The sequence below is a fragment of the Hemiscyllium ocellatum genome, chromosome 14 (genome assembly GCF_020745735.1).
Source record: "Hemiscyllium ocellatum isolate sHemOce1 chromosome 14, sHemOce1.pat.X.cur, whole genome shotgun sequence".
Classification (NCBI taxonomy): Eukaryota; Metazoa; Chordata; class Chondrichthyes; order Orectolobiformes; family Hemiscylliidae; genus Hemiscyllium; species Hemiscyllium ocellatum.
The window spans coordinates 62,685,410-62,706,708 of NC_083414.1; the positions used below are offsets into that span (position 1 = coordinate 62,685,410).

At 43.2% G+C, this 21,299-nt stretch overlaps 1 protein-coding gene across 2 annotated transcripts in view; it reads left to right on the plus strand.

Annotated features, from left to right (window-relative positions):
* rassf1 (Ras association domain family member 1) overlaps nucleotides 1-21,299 on the plus strand; it is an 89,035-nt gene that overhangs the window by 44,127 nt on the left and 23,609 nt on the right. For both annotated transcript variants that reach the window (XM_060835739.1, XM_060835740.1), the window contains exon 2: nucleotides 12,364-12,479. In XM_060835739.1, coding sequence (XP_060691722.1) covers nucleotides 12,364-12,479 — 116 coding nt within the window. The remainder of the gene's footprint in view (nucleotides 1-12,363; nucleotides 12,480-21,299) is intronic.

Here is a 21,299-nt window from a genome sequence, read left to right on the forward strand (position 1 = left end):
CAGCAAGTGAGCAAACTGCACTTGGCCAGTCATATGGAGAGCCAAGCCTACTCAGGGTGGATCTGTTTCATTGAGGTAGTGCATGCTATGTTTCTTTCCTATCTTGTACGCTTTATTTCAGTGAGTGCTCCTTCCAGCAGATTGGCCCAGCTGATTTTGGCAATCAGTCTGAAAAGGAAAGGAGCTAGCATTCATTAATGCTGCTTTTGCAACCACAGGATATTTTGAAGTGTTTGTGTGAAGTTGTTTTGAATTGTGGGCACTGCTGTAATGTAGGAAACGTAGCAGCCAGTGTGTACACAGCAAGGTCCCACAGACAGCGATGAGATTTGCTTCAGTGGTCATGACTGAATGATAATTATTGGTTAGGGCACCCAAGACTGTTTTTTGTTCAAAATAGTGCCATAGAATTTTTAATTCCAGTGAGAGAGCCTTGTGGGTAGGAAAAAGAGGAGGAAAGAGTTGAGCATCAAATTCTTTCAAAGATCAGTGATTGTTGGGTGAAACTGAGCTCCTTCTGATGTACTTTGCAGTGAGGTGGCTGTGAGAAAGATTCTCTCAGTGAGTCACCAGGGCTACGAGAGAGGCTGTGCTGCTATCGTCGTATCTCAATTATGTAATTTCCTCTGTAAGTGAGAAGTTCTGGATTGGCTGTCATCCCAATCTCATGTTGCGAAATGTAACTTTTGTCTGTGAAGTCAAATGTTTGTGTATGTGTGTCAGATGAAATTACAGTCGGTGGGGAAGTCATGAATGATTCATTGTGTTGCAGACATTTCTTGCTGTGTATAGTCATCCTTTTTGCAAAGATTGCCAGCCGATTCCCAGCATTCCCTGTTCAGACTCTCTGCTATCAGGACTCCAACTGTGCCAAACTGCAGTTGCTGAGAGCCAGTGTAGATCTTGTGGGCCGAATGGCTTCCTTCTGTGCTCTAACCATCTAATCTTTCAGAGTTCACTAGATCCAGCCTGGTGTAACTTTCCCTGTTTGGATCCTTCCCTCCTTGTTGAGATGGCAGTTTTCAAAAGCCTGGGTACACTGACTGGAAGACCATCTTTACTAAACTAATTCTGGGGACAAACAGGTGAAGTTTAGAAAAGGATGGAAAATTTAGGTTGTGTGAAGGAGTAAAGCAAAATGATTCAGCAGCCAATGAGAATATTTACACACACATGCCAGAGGTGTATATTGGTACCATGAATCTGGCCCTGCAGTATTAAAGTGGATTAAAAAACCATTCAAATTTCAGTACAGAAGCATCAGTTTCTCTGGCATATTGTCTCTATGGCCTAGTGTGCGTGAACTCTGGTTTGTGAAAAGTAGTGAGACTAGAATTAGGACTCATTTGTTGTAAGAGTTGTTTTATGTTTGCTGGTACCCCTGGGTTGGACTGCAAATTTCTTCCCATCTGATCAGAAAATCCCCACTGGTGACTGGTGTGTGAGGTGTTTCTCTTCATGTTGGTTGTAAATGTGAAAACTCCTTTGGTAGCTGATCAGTAAAACAATAGTTGTACATCTTTGGAAACACTATTATTGTTTTACACTGAATCCCAAATATTGCTTATGTTTTAGATTAAATGACATCATTGCAGTTGCCTTTAGCTATGATGCCCAATGGTGCAGTGCAATGTATGTCAAACCTGATAAGATAACGCTTGTTTAAAATTCATATAATCATTATTATTTAGACGTTTAGCAGACACTGTTATCCACGGTGATTTAAACCACATGCTCTACAATGTGCTTTGTTTATGTGTTGAACATATTAAAAGTTAACAGTTTCAAGGGTGAGTTTTGTGAACCAGCTACTCTCTCAGGAACAATGTTAAAATGGGGATATAGTACCTCATGAAGGGACAATCCCACAACAGCAGTGTCTTATTGTTACACTGGTCAAATAATTCTGCTCATACATGCCTGAGTTTCAAAGTCGGAAGATTCACTATCATCCTGGAAGTGAAATCTGTACTACTTTGCTCTCCGTATTGTTTATCATCTTCCAAAGCTCTCCTCTTTGGAAAACTGCACTGTTTGGATCTAAACTGAGTATTGGCCTTCACCAGTCTCATTACAAGCTTGCGTTGCCTCGTCTTGCTCTGACTTTGCTTGGAGCCTCCCCTCAGTGATTCCAATGACGTTGAAGGAGTAAGCACGCAAGTCTTCATTTCCAGACTCCCCAAAGGACAGTGATATACTAAACACGTAAATGAAGCACCATCTCAAACCACTGGAGGTCACAATGTTATCTCAATTTGAGAGCGCCTTCATATGATCATATTAGTTCTATTACCCTAATAAATTAATGTAATTTGAGAGGTGACTGCTTGAATATTTTGGCAGAGAGGGATTGTAAAAGATACAGAGTGGCATGGATTAGGAGAGAGGGATGTTATAGACTAAGGTGAGAGACTGGAAGTGAAGGGAGAGATCAGAAATGGCAGTTCCCTTGAAGATTATAGTTTGAATGTGTGTGAGAGAGAGGTGGGAGATTTTAGCTCACTGGGCAAGTACTTCATGGAAGCTTAGGAGCCTGATGTTGTGCAGATGGGGATATTTTACTCCTCCTCGTAGCCCATATATAGTACTGCAAAGGCATCTGTCTACTGGATACAGCAATGCTTGACTCTTTAGGCTCCTGAGCCTAGTCATGCAAGATTAAAACCTAAAATGGTGAAGGGGTCAGGTAGCGTAACCTTGTTACAATGCCAAGGCTGCTTCCAGCCATCAGTAAAATCAGAAATGAGTTAGGTGGTGTTCAGCTTTGAGATGTTTAATCTCTCCTGTGGAGGTGATGATGCTTTCACATGTCCCTTGGAATGTTTGGGATGAACAAATGCTTTTGAACCTCTGATTTCTGAAGCTCTCCATCGCTGGGTGTTTCCTCTTCTCTATTGCAGATTAATTGATTGAGATTTACTGACAATTGTATTACTGTTAAGTAACACTGCTGCTAAAACATGACCTGGACATAATAGACATGAAACTTATTCAAAACCTCTATGGCAACCAAATCAAGAGCATCAGATTAGAAATCGCAGAGTTCAATATATTTCAAGTGAAAAAAGGAGTACTTATAAGATAAAACTAAATTCTGTCACCAGATCATTCAATCTGTACGCAACAAATATTCAGGGAATTAGATATACTTCAAGTGGGCAAGAACACAACAAACCTGTGGTGCACTGACGTCACAGTATTACAGGACAGGCTGTGGAAAATAACATCCATCGAACAACATTTTAAAATATGGATTTGATATAAACACCAAAAAGTCAGAAATTGGGTAGTTGGAAGGAATACATAAGGAAAAAAACTAGGGTGAATATGGAAGTGGACCATGTCACAAAGAACATATTTGTATGTTTAGGAGAAATAATAACAGAAGATGCAGGTGTAATGGAAAAGTTAGAAGAAGGATAGAGATGGCCAGAAGTAACTTTGTAAAGACAAAAGATATATTTTTGATGAGAAAACTTGAGCCTGTAATGAGGAAAAAACTTATATTCCATCTATTTTCCATTGTCTCATTAAACCTGGACAAATAAAAATCTGTGTAAGTTAGAAGATGCCTTTGAAATGTGGGTGTACTAAAAAGCTATTTAAAAATACAAACATAGACCATTATGCAAATGAAGAGGCAGTTGAAATCGCAAGAATAAAGTGAATATTAAGAAGTGACATTCAGAAAACAAACTTTTAGCCATTTGATCAGAGCTGAAAAGCTGCAGAGATCTCTTCTGGAGAGTAAGGTGGATGGTAGCAGAAAGAGGGGTAGTTGAAATACGGGTGTCACAGTGCAGTTACAGATAAACAACTGTGGACTGACAAATGTGCCATACCATGACAGCAGATCCCTTGTTAAGAATAGCCACAAACACCGAGAGAAGAGAATAATTTCATTGTTTTGAGCAATTTTCTGAATGGTAAGAAGTTAGGTCAGAAAAGTTAGGGATTTTAAGGAGCATCGTAAAAGAGGCGGGAGAAAGGTTTAAGGAGGGGATTCCAGAACTTGGGACCTAAGGAGCTGAACTCAAGGCTGACAATGGCAGGCTAAGGCAGCAGAGGATCCACAAAGGCTAGGATTAGAGGAGCAAAGAATTTTCAGATGGTTGAAGGACCAAGCAAGGTTATAGAGCTAGGAGCAACCAGACCCACTGAAAATATTCAAATAAGGTTTGGCCAATCAGCCCTTCCAGTCTGTCCCACCATTCATGATCTGAACTTAACCTCAAATCTACGTTCCTGCAAATCCTCAGTAATCTTTTCATTTCCTTAGGAAATCAAGAATCCATCTATCTCTGCCTTAAAATAATTAAAAATTCTATATCTATTCGCGTTTTGTGGAAGGGAATTCCAAAGGTTCACAACATTCAGAAAAAACTTTTACACATCTCTTTTTATTTCTTAAGTGAACAACCCCTTATTTTTAAGCTATGACCACGCTGAAACTATTGCAACAATTTAAACAAGAGGAAAATTGTAAAATCAAGAGGTTGAGAGACTGGGAGTCATTATAGGTTAGCAGTGGGGTTTGGTTAGCTCAGCTGGAGACCAGGTGGTTTGCAATGCTAAGCGATGCCAACAGCATAGATTCAATTCCTGCATCGGTTGAGGTTATCAAGAAGGATTCTCTTTCTCAACCTCCCTCCTCAGCTGCGGCGTAGTGACCCTTGGGTTAAACCAACAGCCGTTGTCTCTCTCCAATAGGAGAGCAGCCTTATAGCCTGATAAGGCTATGGCAACTTTATCCTTTTAGGCCAGTAAGCATAACAGTGATAGATGCCTAGTCTTTCCCTAGTATCAAAGCTGGGATCTTCCATATTCACATGACTGGGTGCCACAATTTCATATTATACCACATAGTGTCAGAACTTCAGTAGGTATTTCCATCCCTCTAATGAGGAAGAAGCAGAGTTCCGGGTCGGTGATCCATTTCTGATGAAAAGTCATCGTCTCAAAACATTAACTCTGTTTCTATCTGCTCTGAGATTATCAGGTCTGCACACCACTTCCAGCAATTGTCCTTTTAAGGTTTCCAGTGTCCACAATATTTAGTTTTTATTTTCAGTTTCTGTGTTTGACTTTGAGCCTTGGAACGTAAAAATCTATCAATTGAACCTTTAGTAGGAAACCAGTGAATCTCTAGGTTTTTTTTGTGCCTCTCCAATATAAAATGATCGTCTTAGCCACATCTTCGAATTCCCTCGAAAATATGGATAAGAATGGGGCTTTGTCCAGTTTGCTGAGGGAAAAGATTAAGTTGTCCATGAAATATTTACCCTGTAACTTATTTTGAGTAAACTATGCAGCTCTCGACAAATGGAAGGAAGGAGACTTCAGTTGTGAGGACTGAGGGCACCAGAGCAAAATGATGTTGGGTCCAGATAAAGCTGTGGCTTGCCAGGAATGTTCTGGTTGAATGAGGAATTCAGTAAACTGGAGGTGTTGGCAAAGCTTTCTACCACTATTATCTTATTAAGAGTAGATACTCCAGTTTAAACTAAACCAAAAGTGAATGCCTTGAAGGGGGTAGGAGTCTCTAATTGGGTTGAATAGACTGCAACATCTTTGATTATTCTTGTGAAAATAAATTATTCTAGATAGTTGGTGATATTTGGTCACTTACTAGACTAAGATTGGAAAGCACTTTGGATCAGCTTTTATGTTTCAATATTGCATTGGGAGCAAATGAGAAAGAGTTTAATCCTTTGCTATAGTATTTAACGATAATGAATGTGAAAACATTTGATTAATTAATATGATGGGCAGTACGATGGGAGGCAAAACAAATGTAAAGAGGTTCAATAGAGATTCCACAGTGGGGGTCGTTAGGGCCGATTGCCTGCCCCTCTTCCGCAGCTACGTCTGAGCCTAGTTGTCTCTGGAGAAGGGAGCATGCGGTGTCCATCAACACTCTCGAGGTTTTCAGGGAGATGTGGGCACCGCAGGGAGTGAGTGTTTTATTTCCCCCTCCAACTCTATTTTGATTTAATCCCTGTCCTCCCGTTCACTGTTTGATCACATAGCATTGCCATTTGATGTGAAGGGCACTGCTTGTCACTGGCCACTCAGGTGTTTCCTTTCTTCCTGGTGGTGGAAATTGAATAAAGATTTGTACACCTGTTGTTCTTCACTGTGTCCTACAAGAAAAAAAGAGATTCCACAGAATAGTGGTGAAGCCAAAGAAAAAATGGAGTTCAGCTGTGGATCAGCCACAAGCAAAGTGAATGAAAGAGAAAACCTAAGGGGCTGAGTGTGTGTCACAATAGAAATAGACAATAGGTGCAGGAGTAGGCCATTCTGTCCTTTGAGCCAGCACAACCATTCATTATGATCGTGGCTGATCATTCATCAATCAGTATGCTGTTCCTGCCTTATCCCCATAATCCTTGATTCCACAATCCTTAAGAGCTCTATCCAGCTCTTTCTTGAAAGTATCCAGAGACTTGACCTCCACTGCCCTCTGGGGCAGAGCATTCCACACACTCACCACTCTCTGGATGAAGAAGTTTCTCCTCAATTCTGTTCTAAATGGCCTACCCCTTATTTTTAAACTGTGTCCTCTGGTTCTGGGACTCGCCCATCAGCAGAAACATGCTTCCTGCCTCCAGAGTGTGCAACCTTTAATAATCTTATATGTGTCGATCAGGTCCCCTCTCAGCCTTCTAAACTCAAGGGTATACAAGCCCAGTCGCTCCAATCTTTCAACATAAGATAGTCCCGCCATTCCGGGAATTGACCTTGTGAACCTACGCTGCACTCCCTCAATAGCCAGAATGTCTTTCCTCAAATTTGGAGACCAAAACTGCACACAATATTCCAGGTGCGGTCTCACCAGGGCCCTGTACAGCTGCAGAAGAACCTCTTTGCTTCTATACTCAATTCCTCTTGTTCTGAAGGCCAGCATGCTATTAGCTGCCTTCACTACCTGCTGTACCTGCATGCTTGCCTTCATTGACTGATGTACAAGAACACCTAGATCTCGTTATACTGCCCCTTTACCTAACTTGACTCCATTTAGGTAGTAATCTGCCTTCCTGTTCTTGCCACCAAAGTGATAGCTTCTTCAAAATTGCTTGGTGACAGTGATGCCAAGAACGTGGCAAAATTGCTCAGGACAGAGCAAAGATGAGAACTCTCAGCTGGATATTGTTAGATAATGGAGAATGATCTATTGAAGATAAAAAATACAAGAAAAGACGGAGCTGGGGGAAACCTCTAGGAATTAAGTAGAGAATAGACTATCAAAAACAGTACAGGGAGAAATATTTGAGAGGAAAGGGCACACATCCTAGGTAGGACATCGTAAAACCTTCCACATCTACAGGGAACCTTGATTATTCGAACGGGATGGGCAGGCACTATTTCGTTTGGATAATCGATTATTCTGTTAATTGATTAAAAACTCCGAGCCCCAGAGGAAAGACATTTAAAGTCTGCTCTACGTTCAGGAGACTACAGCAACACACAGTGCACGAGCCCCTGCCCCCAACATTGCCCCCATTCAACACCATTTCCCCCCCCAACCCTGTCTAACACTGCCGCCCCCCCTGCCCCCCCAACCTCGTCCAACACCGCTCCATCCTGCCCTCAACCACATCCAAAATTGCTCAACTCCCACCTCCCCGCACCCCCCAACCCTGTCCAATACCACTGCGCTCCTGAACCCGTCCCCCAACCCTGTCCAACACTGCGACCAACCCCCCACCCCGTTCCCCCAACTCTGTCCAACACCACCCCCACGAACCCCCCCCCAAACTCTGTCCACCCCTGCCCCCTCTCCAGGGCAACTGGACTGCATACCAACAACAAGACTGCTGCTGCTGCTACTGACTTTGAGGGGTAAGTCTCCAAATAACACACACAGAACACCAGGGAAAGTGTGGGGAGAGAGAGAGAGGGCGGAAGGTCAGTCATTTGGAGATGGTGCCTGTTTAATCACTGTGAACAAAAGACGCAATCACTGTTGGAAACACGTCTTTGATGTAATGTTTCTGTCGGGACCTTGAAATCTCCTTTGGATTATCTGATTTAGAGGTGTGACTGCCAGATCACACTAAAAGCAATTTTAACCATTTAGTCTGTTTTGATGGTTTGGATTTGAAGGAGGAACGTGGCCAGCAATACAGGCAATTCAGTGTTCTTCCTTGTTTAGTGCTGAGGAATATTTGTAAGTCCAATGTAGTGTATTAGTTGACGTTGTGTACAATAGATCTGCTGGAAAAGCGCAGCAGGTCAGGCAGCATCCAAGGAGCAGGAGAATCGACTTTCCGGCATGAGCCCTTCTTCAGGAATCTTCAGCCCTGAAGAAGGGCTCATGCCCGAAACATCGATTCTCCTGTTCCTTGGATGCTGCCTGACCTGCGCTTTTCCAGCAACACATTTTCAGCTCTGATCTTCAGCATCTGTAGTCCTCGCTTTCTCCTACAATAGATCTGCACTCAGTCTTGAATCTATAAACTTCTGATAGCTATTGGAGCTGCCAACCTTGCTGGGTTTACCTGGAGTCTATTGGTTACTCCTGAGAAATACTCCTGAGAGTCACTGAGGAAAAAAAAATGACAAGGTCATGTTCCTTTGTCTTACTGCACTGATTAAAGCAAACCGGGCCACAAAACACAATTTATTTTTGAAATTCTTTAATGAGATGTGGGTGCAATTGGCAAGGACAATGTTTGTTGCTCGTCTTAAACTGAGTAGCTTGCGAAGCCACTTCAGAGCATTGTTAAAAAGTGGATTTTTGTGGATTTGGAATTGGTCAGACTACTTAAGGATGGCAGCTATCCTTCTCTAAAGAACAATAATGAAACACAGTAATGATGCCAGGAGCGTCCAGAATAAGGTGAGTGAACTTGCAGCATGGGTTGGTACCTCGATGTCGTGGCCATTTCGGAGACATGGATAGAGCAGGGACGGGAATAGTTGTTGCAGGTTCCGGGATTTAGATGTTTCAGCAAGAACAAAGAAGACGGTAAAAGAGGGGGCAGTGTGGCATTGTTAGTCAAGGACAGTATTACGGTGGCAGAAGGGACGTTTTGAGGAGTCATCTACTGAGGTAGTATGGGCTGAAGTCAGAAACAGAAAAGGAGAGGTCACCCTGTTGGGAGTTTTCTATTCGGAGTGGCCTCCGAATAGTTCCAGAGATGCAGAGGGAAGCATAGCAAAGATGATTCTGGATAGGAGCGAGAGAAATAGGGTAGCTGTTATAGGGGTCTTTAACTTTCTAAATAGTGACTGGAAATACTATGGGTCGATTGATTTGGAGATGCCGGTGTTGGACTGGGGTGTACAAAGTTAAAAAGCACACAACACCAGGTTATAGTCCAACAGGTTTAATTGGAAGCACACTAGCTTTCGGAGCAACGCTCCTTCATCAGGTGATTGTGGAGGGCTCGATCGTAACACAAAGTTTATAGCAAAAATTTGCAATCGAGCCCTCCACAATCACCTGATGAAGGAGCGTTGCTCCGAAAGCTAGTGTGCTTTCAATTAAACCTGTTGGACTATAACCTGGTGTTGTGTGATTTTTAACATGGGTCAGATTGTTTAGATGGGTCAGTTTTTGTCCAATGTGTGCAGGAGAGTTTCCTGACACAGTATGTAGACAGGCCAACAAGGGGTGAAGCCACATGGGTTTGGTACTGGGTAATCCAGCTGTTGGATTGGGAGGTAGGTGGGCACTTTGGTGATAGTGAGCACAGTTCAGTTATGTTTACTTTAGTGATGGAAAGGGATGGGTAAACACTGCAGGGCAAGAATCATAGCTGGGGGAAAGGCAATTATGATGCAATTAGGCAAGATTTAGGATGTATCGGATGGAGAAGAAAAACCTCAGAGGATGGAAACAATTGAAATGTGGAGCTTATTTAAGGAACGGCTATTGTGTGTCCTTGATAAGTATGTACCTGTCAGGCAGGGAGGAGGTGGTCGAGCGAGTGAGCTGTGGTTTACTAAAGAGGTTGAATCTCTTGTCAAGAGGAAGAACAAGGCTTATGTTAGGATGAGATGTGAAGGCGCTTGAGAGTTACACATTAGCCAGGAAAGACCTAAAGAGAGAACTAAGAAGAGCCAGGAGGGGACATGAGAAGTTGTTGGCAGATGGGATCAAGGAAAACCCTAAAGCATTCTATAGGTATATCAGGATAAAAGAATAACGAGAATAAAATTAGGGCCAATCAAGGAAAGTAGTGGGAAATTGTGTACGGAGTCCGAGGAGATAGGAGAAGCCCTAAATGAATATTTTTCGTCAGTATTCACACAAGAAAAATACAATGTTATTGAGGAGAATACTGAGACAGGCTAATTGACTAGACGGGATTGAGGTTCACTAGGAGGAGGTGTTAGCAATTCTGGAAAGTGTGAAAATAGATACATTCCCTGGGCGGATGGGATTTATCCTAGGATTCTCTGGGAAACCAGGGAAGAGATTGCAGAGCCTTTCGCTTTGATCTTTATGTCGTCATTGTCAACAGGAATAGTGCCAGAAGACTGGAGAAGAGCAAATGTTGTACCTTTGTTCAAGAAGGGGTGTAGAGACAACCCTGGTAATTATAGACCAGTGAATCTTACTTCGGTTGTGGATAAAGTGTTGGAAAAGGTTGTAAGAGATAGGATTTATAATAATCTAGAAAGGAATAAATTGATCAGGGATAGTCAATACAGTTTTGTGAAGGGTAGGTTGTGTCTCACAAGCCTTATTGAGTTCTTTGAGATGTTGATTAAACAGGTGGATGAGGGTAAAGGGTTGATATGGGATATCTAAATTTCAGTAAAGCTCCCCGAGGTAGGTTATTGCACAAAATACAGAAGCATGGGATTGAGGGTGATTTAGTGGTTTGGATCAGAAATTGGCTAGCTGAAAGAAAACAGAGGGTAGTGGTTGATGGGAAATATTCATCCTGGAGTTCAGTTACTAGTGGTGTACCACAAGGATCTATTTTGGGACCACTGCTGTTTGTCATTTTCATAAATGACCTGGATGAGGGCATAGAAGGATGGGTTAGTAAATTAACAGATGACACTAAGAACACTAGAGTTGTTGATAGTGCCGAAGGACATTGCAGGTTACAGAGGGACATAAATAAGCTGCAGAGCTGCTGAGAGGTGGCAAATGGAGTTTAATGCGGAAAAGTGTGAGGTGATTCACTTTGGAATGAGAAACAGGAGTGCAGAGTACTGGGTTAGTGGTAAGATTCTAGGCTGTGCAGATGAGCAGAGAGCTCTTGCTGTCCATGTACATAGATCCCTGAAAGTTGCCATCCAGGTTGATGGGATTGTTAAGAAGGCATACAGTTTGTTAGCTTTTATTGGTAGAGGGATTGAGTTTTGGAGTCACAAGGTCATGTTGCAGCTGTACAAAACTCTGGTGCGGCCGCACTTGGAATATTGCGTACAGTTCTGGTCACTGCATTGTAGGAAGGATGTGGAAGCTTTGGAAAGGGTTCAGAGGCGATTTACTAGGATGTTGCTTGGTGTGGAGCTAAGGTCTCATGAGGAAAGACTGAGGGACTTGGCTGTTTTCATTAGAGAGAAGAAGGTTGAGAGGTGATTTAATTGAGACATATAAGATAATCAGAGGGTTAGACAGGGTGGACAGTGAGGTGATGGCTAGCATGAGGGGAAATAGCTTTAAATTGACTGGTGATAGGTATAGGACAGACGTCAGAGGTAGTTTCTTTACTCCGAGAGTAGTAGGTGTATGGAACACCCTGCTTGCAACAGTAGTAGACTCGCCAACTTTAAGAGCATTTAAATGGTTGTTGGATCAGCATATGGATGAAAATGGAATAGAGAAGGCTTCAGATCAGTTCCACAGGATCAGTGCCACATCGAGGGCCGAAGGACCTGTAATGTGCGTAATGTTCTAGTTGTGTTGAACTAATGATACCTGTCATGCTCACCATTACTAGCTTTCGATTCTAGATTTCATTATTTAAATTTAAATTCAATCGGATGTGATCTAATTTGCTCCAGAGCATTAGTATAGGCTGCTGGACAACTAGTCTCGTAATGTTGCCATGATACCCTACTCTCTGCCAGGCAAGTGTGAATAAGACCCCTTGCTGCATTCAGACCAGGGATAGAGCCACTTCCAGAGTGCAGAGGATTGTGGATATTGAAGCGGCCATCATTGACCAATTGATGTATCGGTCAGCCAATGGTGTAATGGTAAGGTCAGCACAGATTAGAGGCAGGTAACCTGTGGCCATAGACTTGCAGTGGAGACCGGAAGGCCAACTTTCCTATTGAATAACTGAGGTATTCAAGATAAATAAGTGGATTAAACAATCAGCCCCTGTTCTGGATTTATGCCTGGGCAGGAAAATAACCCTGAGTCTCTTTGTTTTGCTTTTCTGACAGATTGTAGGTTCCGTTGTCACTACCGCTGCCGACCCCTGATTCAGTTGGACTGTAACCGGCCAAAGACTAAGAGATCGGACGTCACGGAAAACACACTGGAACAAGACACAAATGTGGTAAGTCATTGTGAATCTGCCTGGTAACTCAAAGTCTGGAGCATGAAGTTGGGAGGAGGTGTGGATGGAAGGAGAAAGGTGAATGCACAGCCTAAACAGTTCTAATAGGACAGCTGACACAAAGTCAATAGAGTAGTGATTTAATGTTAAGTGCTAAATGGTGTTGAGGCAGCTGGTCATAATTTATCTAATGTCTCAAAACTGTGCAATGAGACATATCAGTCAGCCCATCACATTCACATTGCATAACAGCTGGGACAGGCCTCGCCCTTCTCCATTTGCCAGTTTCAGTTGTAACTATTTCTCAGAGGCCCCAGTTTCAGACAATGAGCCTGTCAAGACAGGGAAATCACTCGCATGCACTATTCAACACTCTGAGGACTGCGCACTTTACTAGGATCCAAATTCAATTGCGATTGATAAGGTATCATTTATATGTAAGTTTTAACCCGTTACCCTACTGAATAAAGATGAACTTTGCACAGCAACCCATATCCTGCACAGCAATCATGTAGTCACAGGTTTGAATGAGGTCATCAGAGCTTGACCTTTGAACCTGAATGAGGTCCTTGCCTACCTGGTGAGAGAATCTCACAGTGAGGCCCTGACGATGCTCACTAAATTCCCAGCGGATGTAGGAGAAGCACAATTTCAGTGAATGCAAAGCTGAGGATATTTTAACCTCCTAGCTTGTTCCCACTTTGTTTGGTGGTTGTTAACATTGGGGATTCTCGTTTAACTGTATTTGATGATCACATGCAGGAATAGGGATATGGTGGCATTATGATAATATTATAAGCCTAGTAAACAGAAACCCAGGCTAATTTGCTGGTGATATATGATGAAACCAAGGATAGTCACAAACCCATTTATTTAAATGAGGAGTATACCTTCCTGGCAGCCCTGGTCTCTAATTCTGGACATTCCCTGTCATCCGTTTGGGCCATGGTAAACCGCGGGTAACTAAAACCACCATAACCAAACCTGTGGATACAGCGGTCAGCCTATAGTTTTAAGTCCCATCATAATACTGGAATTGCAGACTTGGTGACTGTGAAGCAATCTGCTGTTCTTACTTGGTACAGCTAATATTTGAGGAGAAAGTGAGGTCTGCCGATGCTGGAGATCAGAGCTGAAAATGTGTTGCTGGAAAAGCGCAGCAGGTCAGTCAGCATCCAAGGAACAGGAGATTCGATGTTTCGGGCATAAGCCCTTCAGGAATGAGGAAAGTGTGTCCAGCAGGCTAAGATAAAAGGTAGGGAGGAGGGACTTGGGGGAGGGGCGTTGGAGATGCGATAGGTGGAAGGAGGTCAAGGTGAGGGTGATAGGCCGGAGTGGAGTGGGGGCGGAGAGGTCAGGAAGAAGATTGCAGGTTAGGAAGGCGGTGCTGAGTTCGAGGGATTTGCTGAGGAAGGAGATGTGGCTCTGATAGCAAGTCTGTTTGAGAACGTGGCTGAAGAGCTTCTGTGCAGAGGAGATGACCTGGGGTGTGCAGTGAGAGAGGGACTCACTGAAATCCTTGTAGAGGGAGGAAGAGAGCTTCTTCAAGGAAGGTATCCTTGTAAGAGGATTCGCAGTAGATTAAAATCCTCTCTCACTGCACAATTTCAGTGAGTCCCTCTCTCACTGCACACCCCAGGTCATCTCCTCTGCACAGAAGCTCTTCAGCCACGTTCTCAAACAGACTTGCTATCAGAGCCACATCTCCTTCCTCAGCAAATCCCTCGAACTCAGCACCGCCTTCCTAACCTGCAATCTTCTTCCTGACCTCTCCGCCCCCACCCCCACTCCGGCCTATAACCCTCACCTTGACCTTTCCACCTATCGCAACTCCAATGCCCCTCCCCCAAGTCCCTCCTCCCTACCTTTTATCTTAGCCTGCTAGACACACTTTCCTCATTCCTGAAGAAGGGCTTATGCCTGAAACGTCAAATCTCCTGTTCCTTGGATGCTGACTGACCTGCTGCGCTTTTCCAGCAACACATTTTCAGCTCACAGCTAATGTTTGACTCCAGATCCACAGTGGCTGTCTCTTATGTGCCATTGAGGGCTTGTGGGAGGATGAGAAAAAGCAAGAATTCTAGTGATCCGTTTTTGTTTTCACTCAAGATTTTTTCATTGAAGTGCTGAGCACCTGATACTGAAGCTTCTCCGAGAGCACTGTAAGCCAGTAAAGAGAAAGGAAACAAAGAACCGTAATTATTTTTAGGCATGCATGGATGGGTTTTTGACTTCCTGCCACATAGTTTCCATAGCTAGAATCTGAGAGATGACTGGGTTTTGGTATTGTTTTACAAACCCATTCTGAGCAAGAACTTGGCTAATTTAGGCAGAGACTGCAGTCAGATAAAACTGATGCAAATTGGGTGTGCCCACAAGTCCAAGCTTACGCGTACGCTTTGACCTCTGTCAGGTTTCAGTCCTCAGTAGAACTGGCTGCAGGCCTTAACTTCTTGCTTCCCCCAGGAGATGTTTTTCAGACAGTGTGCCAAGTGCTCATGTTGCACGACACATCGTGACTATGGACCAGTAGATTTCTTCCTGTCCAAATTGTTCCAATGTTTGTGGTGAGTGGCCTGTCACTATATCCCTATGACGAGAGGTCAGTTAGCTCAGATGGTTGGTTTGCTATGCAGATTAATACCATCAGTATGGGTTCAATTCCCACACCAGCTGAAGTTACCACTCTCCTTCTCAATCTCTCCCCTTACCTGAGGCACGGTGACCTCTGGTTAAACCATCACCAGTTAATTCTGTCTCATGAGAGAACAGCGCTATGATCTGGTTAGATTACTGCAACCTTTCCTATATATCCTTACGTGCTACAGACCCAGCAGCCACCTTGGAGGGAAATGCTGCTCTGGGAAGATGCACTCGTTAAGTGAATGTTTCGCTCAGGGCTGCCGGATCCATCCCCATTGGGAATCAATTTGTTACCCAGCCCTTCTAACACCAAACCGAAGACCACTATTCAGCACTACATCCTCCCTTCTCCATATTGCAAACATACAGAGTTGCATACAACTCTATTTTGTCAAGGTTTTGTCATTCCTTTAGTTGATGTACCAAGACTTGACATGTCCAATCACAGCACCATGCCTTTATAAAGCACCTCAAAACAAGTACAAACCAGCACCAGCAGCAAATTTGATTCAGAGCTACATGAGGAGACATTAAAGAAAAGCACGGATTCCATTTATATAGTGCTTTTAACAATAACTCATCAAACATAGAACATTACAGCGCAGTCCAGGCCCTTCGGATCTCAATGTTGCACCGACCTGTGGAACCAGTGTGAAGCCCATCTAACCTACACTATTCCATTCTTGTCCATATACCTATCCAATGATCATTTAAATGCCATTAAAGTTTGCAAGTCTACTACTGTTGCATGCAGTGTGCCCCACACCCCTATTACTCTCTGAAATAATAAACCACTTCTGACATATGTCCTATATCTATCACCCTTCAATTTAAAGCTATGTCCCCTCGTGCTAGCCATTGCCATCCGAGAAAAAGGCTCTCACTGTCCAATCCATCTATCTGATTATCTTCTATGTCTCAATTAAATCATAGAGTATTGAGTATAGAGTTGTATAGCATGGAAACAGACCTTTCGGTCCAACTCATCCATGCCGACTAGATATCTCAATCCAATCTAGTCCTACCTGCCAGCACTCAGCCCATATCCCTCCAAACCCTTCCTATTCATATACCCATCCAAATGCCTCTTAAATGTTGTAGTTGAACCAGCCTCCACCACAATCCTCTGGCAGCTCATTCCATAACTGTATCACCCTCTGTGTGAAAAGGTCGCCCTTTAGGTCACTTTTATATCTTTCCCCTCTCATCCTAAACCTATGCTCTCAAGTTCTGGACTCCCTGACCCTAGGAAAAAGACATTGTCTATTTATCCTATCCATGCCCCTCATAATTTTTGTAAACCTCTATAAGGACCCCCTCAGCCTCCAACGCTCCAGGGAAAACAGCCCCAGCCTGTTCAGTCTCTCCCTATAGCTCAAATCCTCTAACCCTGGCCACATCTTTGTAAATCTTTTCTGAACCCTTTCAAGTTTCACAACATCTTTCCGATAGGAAGGTGACCAGAATTGCATGCAATATTCCAACAGTGATCTAACCAATGTCCTGTACAGCCGCAACATGACCTCCCAACTCCTGTACTCGATACTCTGACCAAGAAAGGAAAACCTACCAAATGCCTTCTTCACTATCCTATCTACCTGCGACTCTACTTTCAAGGAGCTATGAACCTGCACTCCAAAATCTCTTTGTTCAGCAACACTCCTAAGGACCTTTACCATTAAGTGTATAAGTCCTGCTTTCCCAAAATGCAGCACATCGCATTTATCTGAATTAAACTCCATCTGCCACTTCTCAGCCCATTGGCCCATCTGATCAAGATTCTATTGTAATCTGAGGTAACCTTCTTCGCTGTCCACTACACCTCCAATTTTGGTGTCATCTGCAAACTGACTAACTATACCTCCTATGCTTGCATCCAAATCATTTATGTAAATGATAAAAAGCAGAGGACCCAGCACCAACCCTTGTGGCACTTCACTGGTCACAGGCCTCCAGTCTGAGAAACAACCCTCCACCACCACCTTCTGTCTTTTACCTTTGAGTCAGTTCTGTATCCAAATGGCTAGTTCTCCCTGTATTCTGAGAGATCTAACCATGCTAACCAGACTCCCATGGGGAATCTTGTCGACCACCTTACTGAAGTTCATATAGATCACATCTATCACTCTGCCCTCATCAATCCACTTTGTTACTTCTTCAAGTCCCTCAGCCTTTCCTTGTAAGACCTTCCCTCCACACCAGGCAACATCTAGAAAATCTTCTCTGAACCCTTTCCAAAGCTTTCACATCATTCCTATAATACGGTGACCAGAACTGTACGCAATACTCCACATGCAGCCGCACCAGAGTTTTGTATAGGTGCAGCATGATCTCATGGTTCTGAAACTCAATCCCTCTACCAATAAAAGCTAATACACCTATGCCTTCTTAACAATGCTATCAACCTGGGTGGCAACTTTTAAGGATTTACATACCTGGATACAGAGATCTCTCTGCTCATCTACATACCAAGAATCTTACCATTAGCCCAGTACTCCGCGTTCTTGTTACTCCTTCCAAAGTGAATCACCTCACACTTTTCTGCATTTAACTCCATTTGCCACCTCTCAGCCCAACTCTGCAGCTTATCTATGTTTCTCTGTAACCTACAACATCCTTTGGCACTATCCACAACTCTAGTGTCCTTGGTGTCCTCCGCAAATTTACTAACCCATACGTCTATGCCCTCATCCAGGTCATTTATAAAAATAACAAACAACAGTGGTCCCAAAACAGATCCTTGCGGTACCCCACTAGTAACTGAACACCAGGATGAATACTTCTCATCAACCGCCACCCTCTGTTTTCTTTCAGCTAGCCAACTTCTGATCCAAACTGCTAAATCACCCTCAATCCTGTGCCTCCATATTTTGTGCAATAACCTACCATGGGGAAACTTAGTGTTTTCCAGCAAATAATGATCTTTCTATTGTAATGGAGTAAATGTGACAGTCTTCCTATTTACAGACACTATGATATCTCTAAGACTAAGCATCACAGCCTTTTGTATAAGTAACTCAAACCCACTTGGTGTCTGAGGCACTGAGTCCTTCCTAGAAGGTAGGTTTTCCATCCAGTGCCTCTGATGGGAAGAGGGCTTACTGGAAAAGCAATGCACATTGGGATCGGCTCACTGGTACTTGGCAGCCTGCAGTAGGCTGCTCTCTCAGAGTGCAGGGGTTGTTTCTGGCCAGATGGGACTGTGCCCATGATTTTACATTAAGGAAGCTCACAGCTTGCTGATCTTGTCAAATCCATCCCCATTATGTAAGCAGGTGGGTCCAGCCCAAGCAAAAGGGGCATCTCTGGCTGAACCCAATTCAGTATCTACTATATAAAGAAAGCTTGAGAATGAGACTGCTAAATAATAAATTGTTTTCTGCTGTGGCTGCATGAGACAGGAGCTGTTTTGAAACTGCCCAACTATTTCATGCTGAATTCTAATGGTGTGAGACAAAGGATAATTTCAACCCATCCCATCAGATCTAGAAGATGAGCTTTAACATTAGAAGAGGGTTTGGTAGGGAAGATGCTTCCATTTGTTAGCAAGACCAGAAATAGTGACCACAAATGAAGACTGTCATTAATAAATCATAATCGGAGAAATGTCTTCACCAAGAGGACCTTGGAATGTGGCATAGATCTAGCAAATGAGATAAATAGCATTGGTCTATTTAAGGGAAGTTTGATAAGGGGAAGGAAAGAGAAGGATATGCTGTTAGAGTGAAAATAGGTAGATGGGAAGTTCATGTGGAGCAAAAACACTGACATGGACTTGTTGGAATGAATAGCCTGTTTCTGTGCTGTAAATACTTTGTGACTTTGTGATCGGAAATAGATTCAGATGAAGGGGGTGAAGGTCTGTCAACCCAGTACATCATCAGTCCTCTAGTTTTAAATGTGCCTTTTAATATTAGTTTCTCACAGGTAGAGGTGGCCAGTGAAGCTATGTAACTTGTTCCATGACTAGCACCTCAGACCAGTCTGCATAATGATTATTGTAACCATTATGCTGGGTGTCCAGTACAGTCCTCAGGCAGTTAATTAACAGCAACCTTTCATTCATTTAGTCTTTTTAATATGAAAAGTCTGTTCATTGTTGCACTGGATTCATGTGGGCTGGCATGTTGAGTATCCACCACATGTTGGCTCCGTCATCACTCAGTTGGGCTACTCATGACCTGATTTTGTGACATTCACTTGCCAAAGTGAACTGTTTCTGAAGAGTCTGAGTCTGTGGTGGGCAGTCAAAGGAATATAGCAAAGATGCTCTGAAGAGGCAGAGTAGGGGGGAAGTAAAACATAGGATGAGGAAATCCTGAGCTAATAACTCATCCCAAACTCAGTATTCGGCTGTATCCTCTTCTTCTGGGCTCTGATTGGTCTCAGCAGACTCCTACTTCTGCTGAGACTGATCACAGCACATCATAGAACATGGAACACGACAGCACAATATAGGCCCTTCAGTCCTCAATGTTGTGCCGACCTTTTATCCTGCTCTAAGATCAAACTAACCTACATACCCTACATTTTACTATAATCCATGTGCCTATCCAAGAGTCGCTTAATAAGAGAGGATACAGCCGAGGACTGAGTTTGGGATGAATTATCAAATACTGCAGAAGATTAACAGGACCATCTTTATTTCAAATTACCAAGAAAACAAAACAACACTGAGCCACCTGAAGAAGGATCAAGACAGATGACCAAAAAAAAACCCTGATTTCAGGCAGATTTTAAGGATCATCATTTAAGGGAGAGAGATTTATGGAAGAAATTTCAGAACTCAGCTGGTGGAAACAACAGGGGAACAGTTGCGGCACAGTTGCTCAGTGGTTAGCACGGCTGCCTCACAGCACTAGCGTACCAGGTTCGATTCCAGCCTCAGGTGACTGTCCGTGTTGAGTTTGCACATTCTCCCTCTGTCTGGGAGGGTTTCCTCCGGGTGCTCCGGTTTCCTCCCACAGTCCAAAGATGTGCAAATCAGGTGAATTGGCCATGTTAAATTGCCCCATAGTGTTGGGTCAATTAGTCAGAGGGAAATGGATCTGGGTGGGTTACTCTTCGGAGGGTCGGTGTGGACTGGTTGGGCCGAAGGGCCTGTTTCCATCCTGTAGGGAGTCTAATCTAATCTAATCCAAAACTATTGAAATCAGGGTTGTTCAGAATGCCAGAGTAGAAGGATCACCAAAATCTCAGAGTTTGCAGATGATGCATCAATAGGTGAGAAGGTGACGCTGAGGAAAATACAAAAAGTGTGCAGGAGATTAGGTGAGAGGACAAAAACTTAACAGGTCAAATATAATGTGGAAAAATGTGAGGTTTTGCTCTTGGCAGGAAGAAGAGGAGATGAATATTATTTAAATGGAGAAAGACTGTAGAAAGCTACAGAGTAAAGGGATTTGGGTGTCCTCCTCCATGAATCACAAACAGCTAGCATCCAAGTTCACTGGATGGTAGGCAAGGCAAATGGAATGTTGGCCTTTATTTCAAAGGAGTGGAGTATAAATCTAGGGAGGTTCTGTTAAAAGTAAACGCGGCATTAGACAGAACACAACTAGAATACTGTGGAAAAAATTTGGACCCCTTATCCAAGAAAAAAAACTGGCATTGGAGGCAGTCCAGAGAATGTTCACTAGGCTCTTCCAGATATGGAGAGATTGTCTCAGGGGAGACGTTAAGTATGTTGGGCTTGTATTCTTTGGAAATTAAGCGAATGTCCGTCAACCTTATTGAAACATACAAGATTCTTAGGGAACTTAACAGAGTAGGTGAGAAATGTTGTTTCCCTTGAGGGAGAGGTCCATGACCAGAGGGCATAATCTGAGAATTAAGGATCACAAATTTAAGACAGAAATGAGGAGGGGAATTTGTTCTGTCAATGGGTATTCAATATGTATAATTCTTAACTGCAGAGGGCTGTCAGCTGGGTCGTTATGTATATTAAAGGTTATGATTTTTAATCATTAAGGGATCCGAGGTCTACAGGGAAAAGGCAGAAAGATGGAGTGGACGATTATCAAATCAGCCATGATCTCATTGAAGGTGGAGCAGACATAATGGGCTGAATGGCCTACTTCTGCGCAAATGCCTTATGGTTGAAAGAGCTGGAATACTTTTTCAGAGGTGAGGGGAGGAAAGGCCACTGATAAGTGAGAAAATTTGAAATGGTTCCTG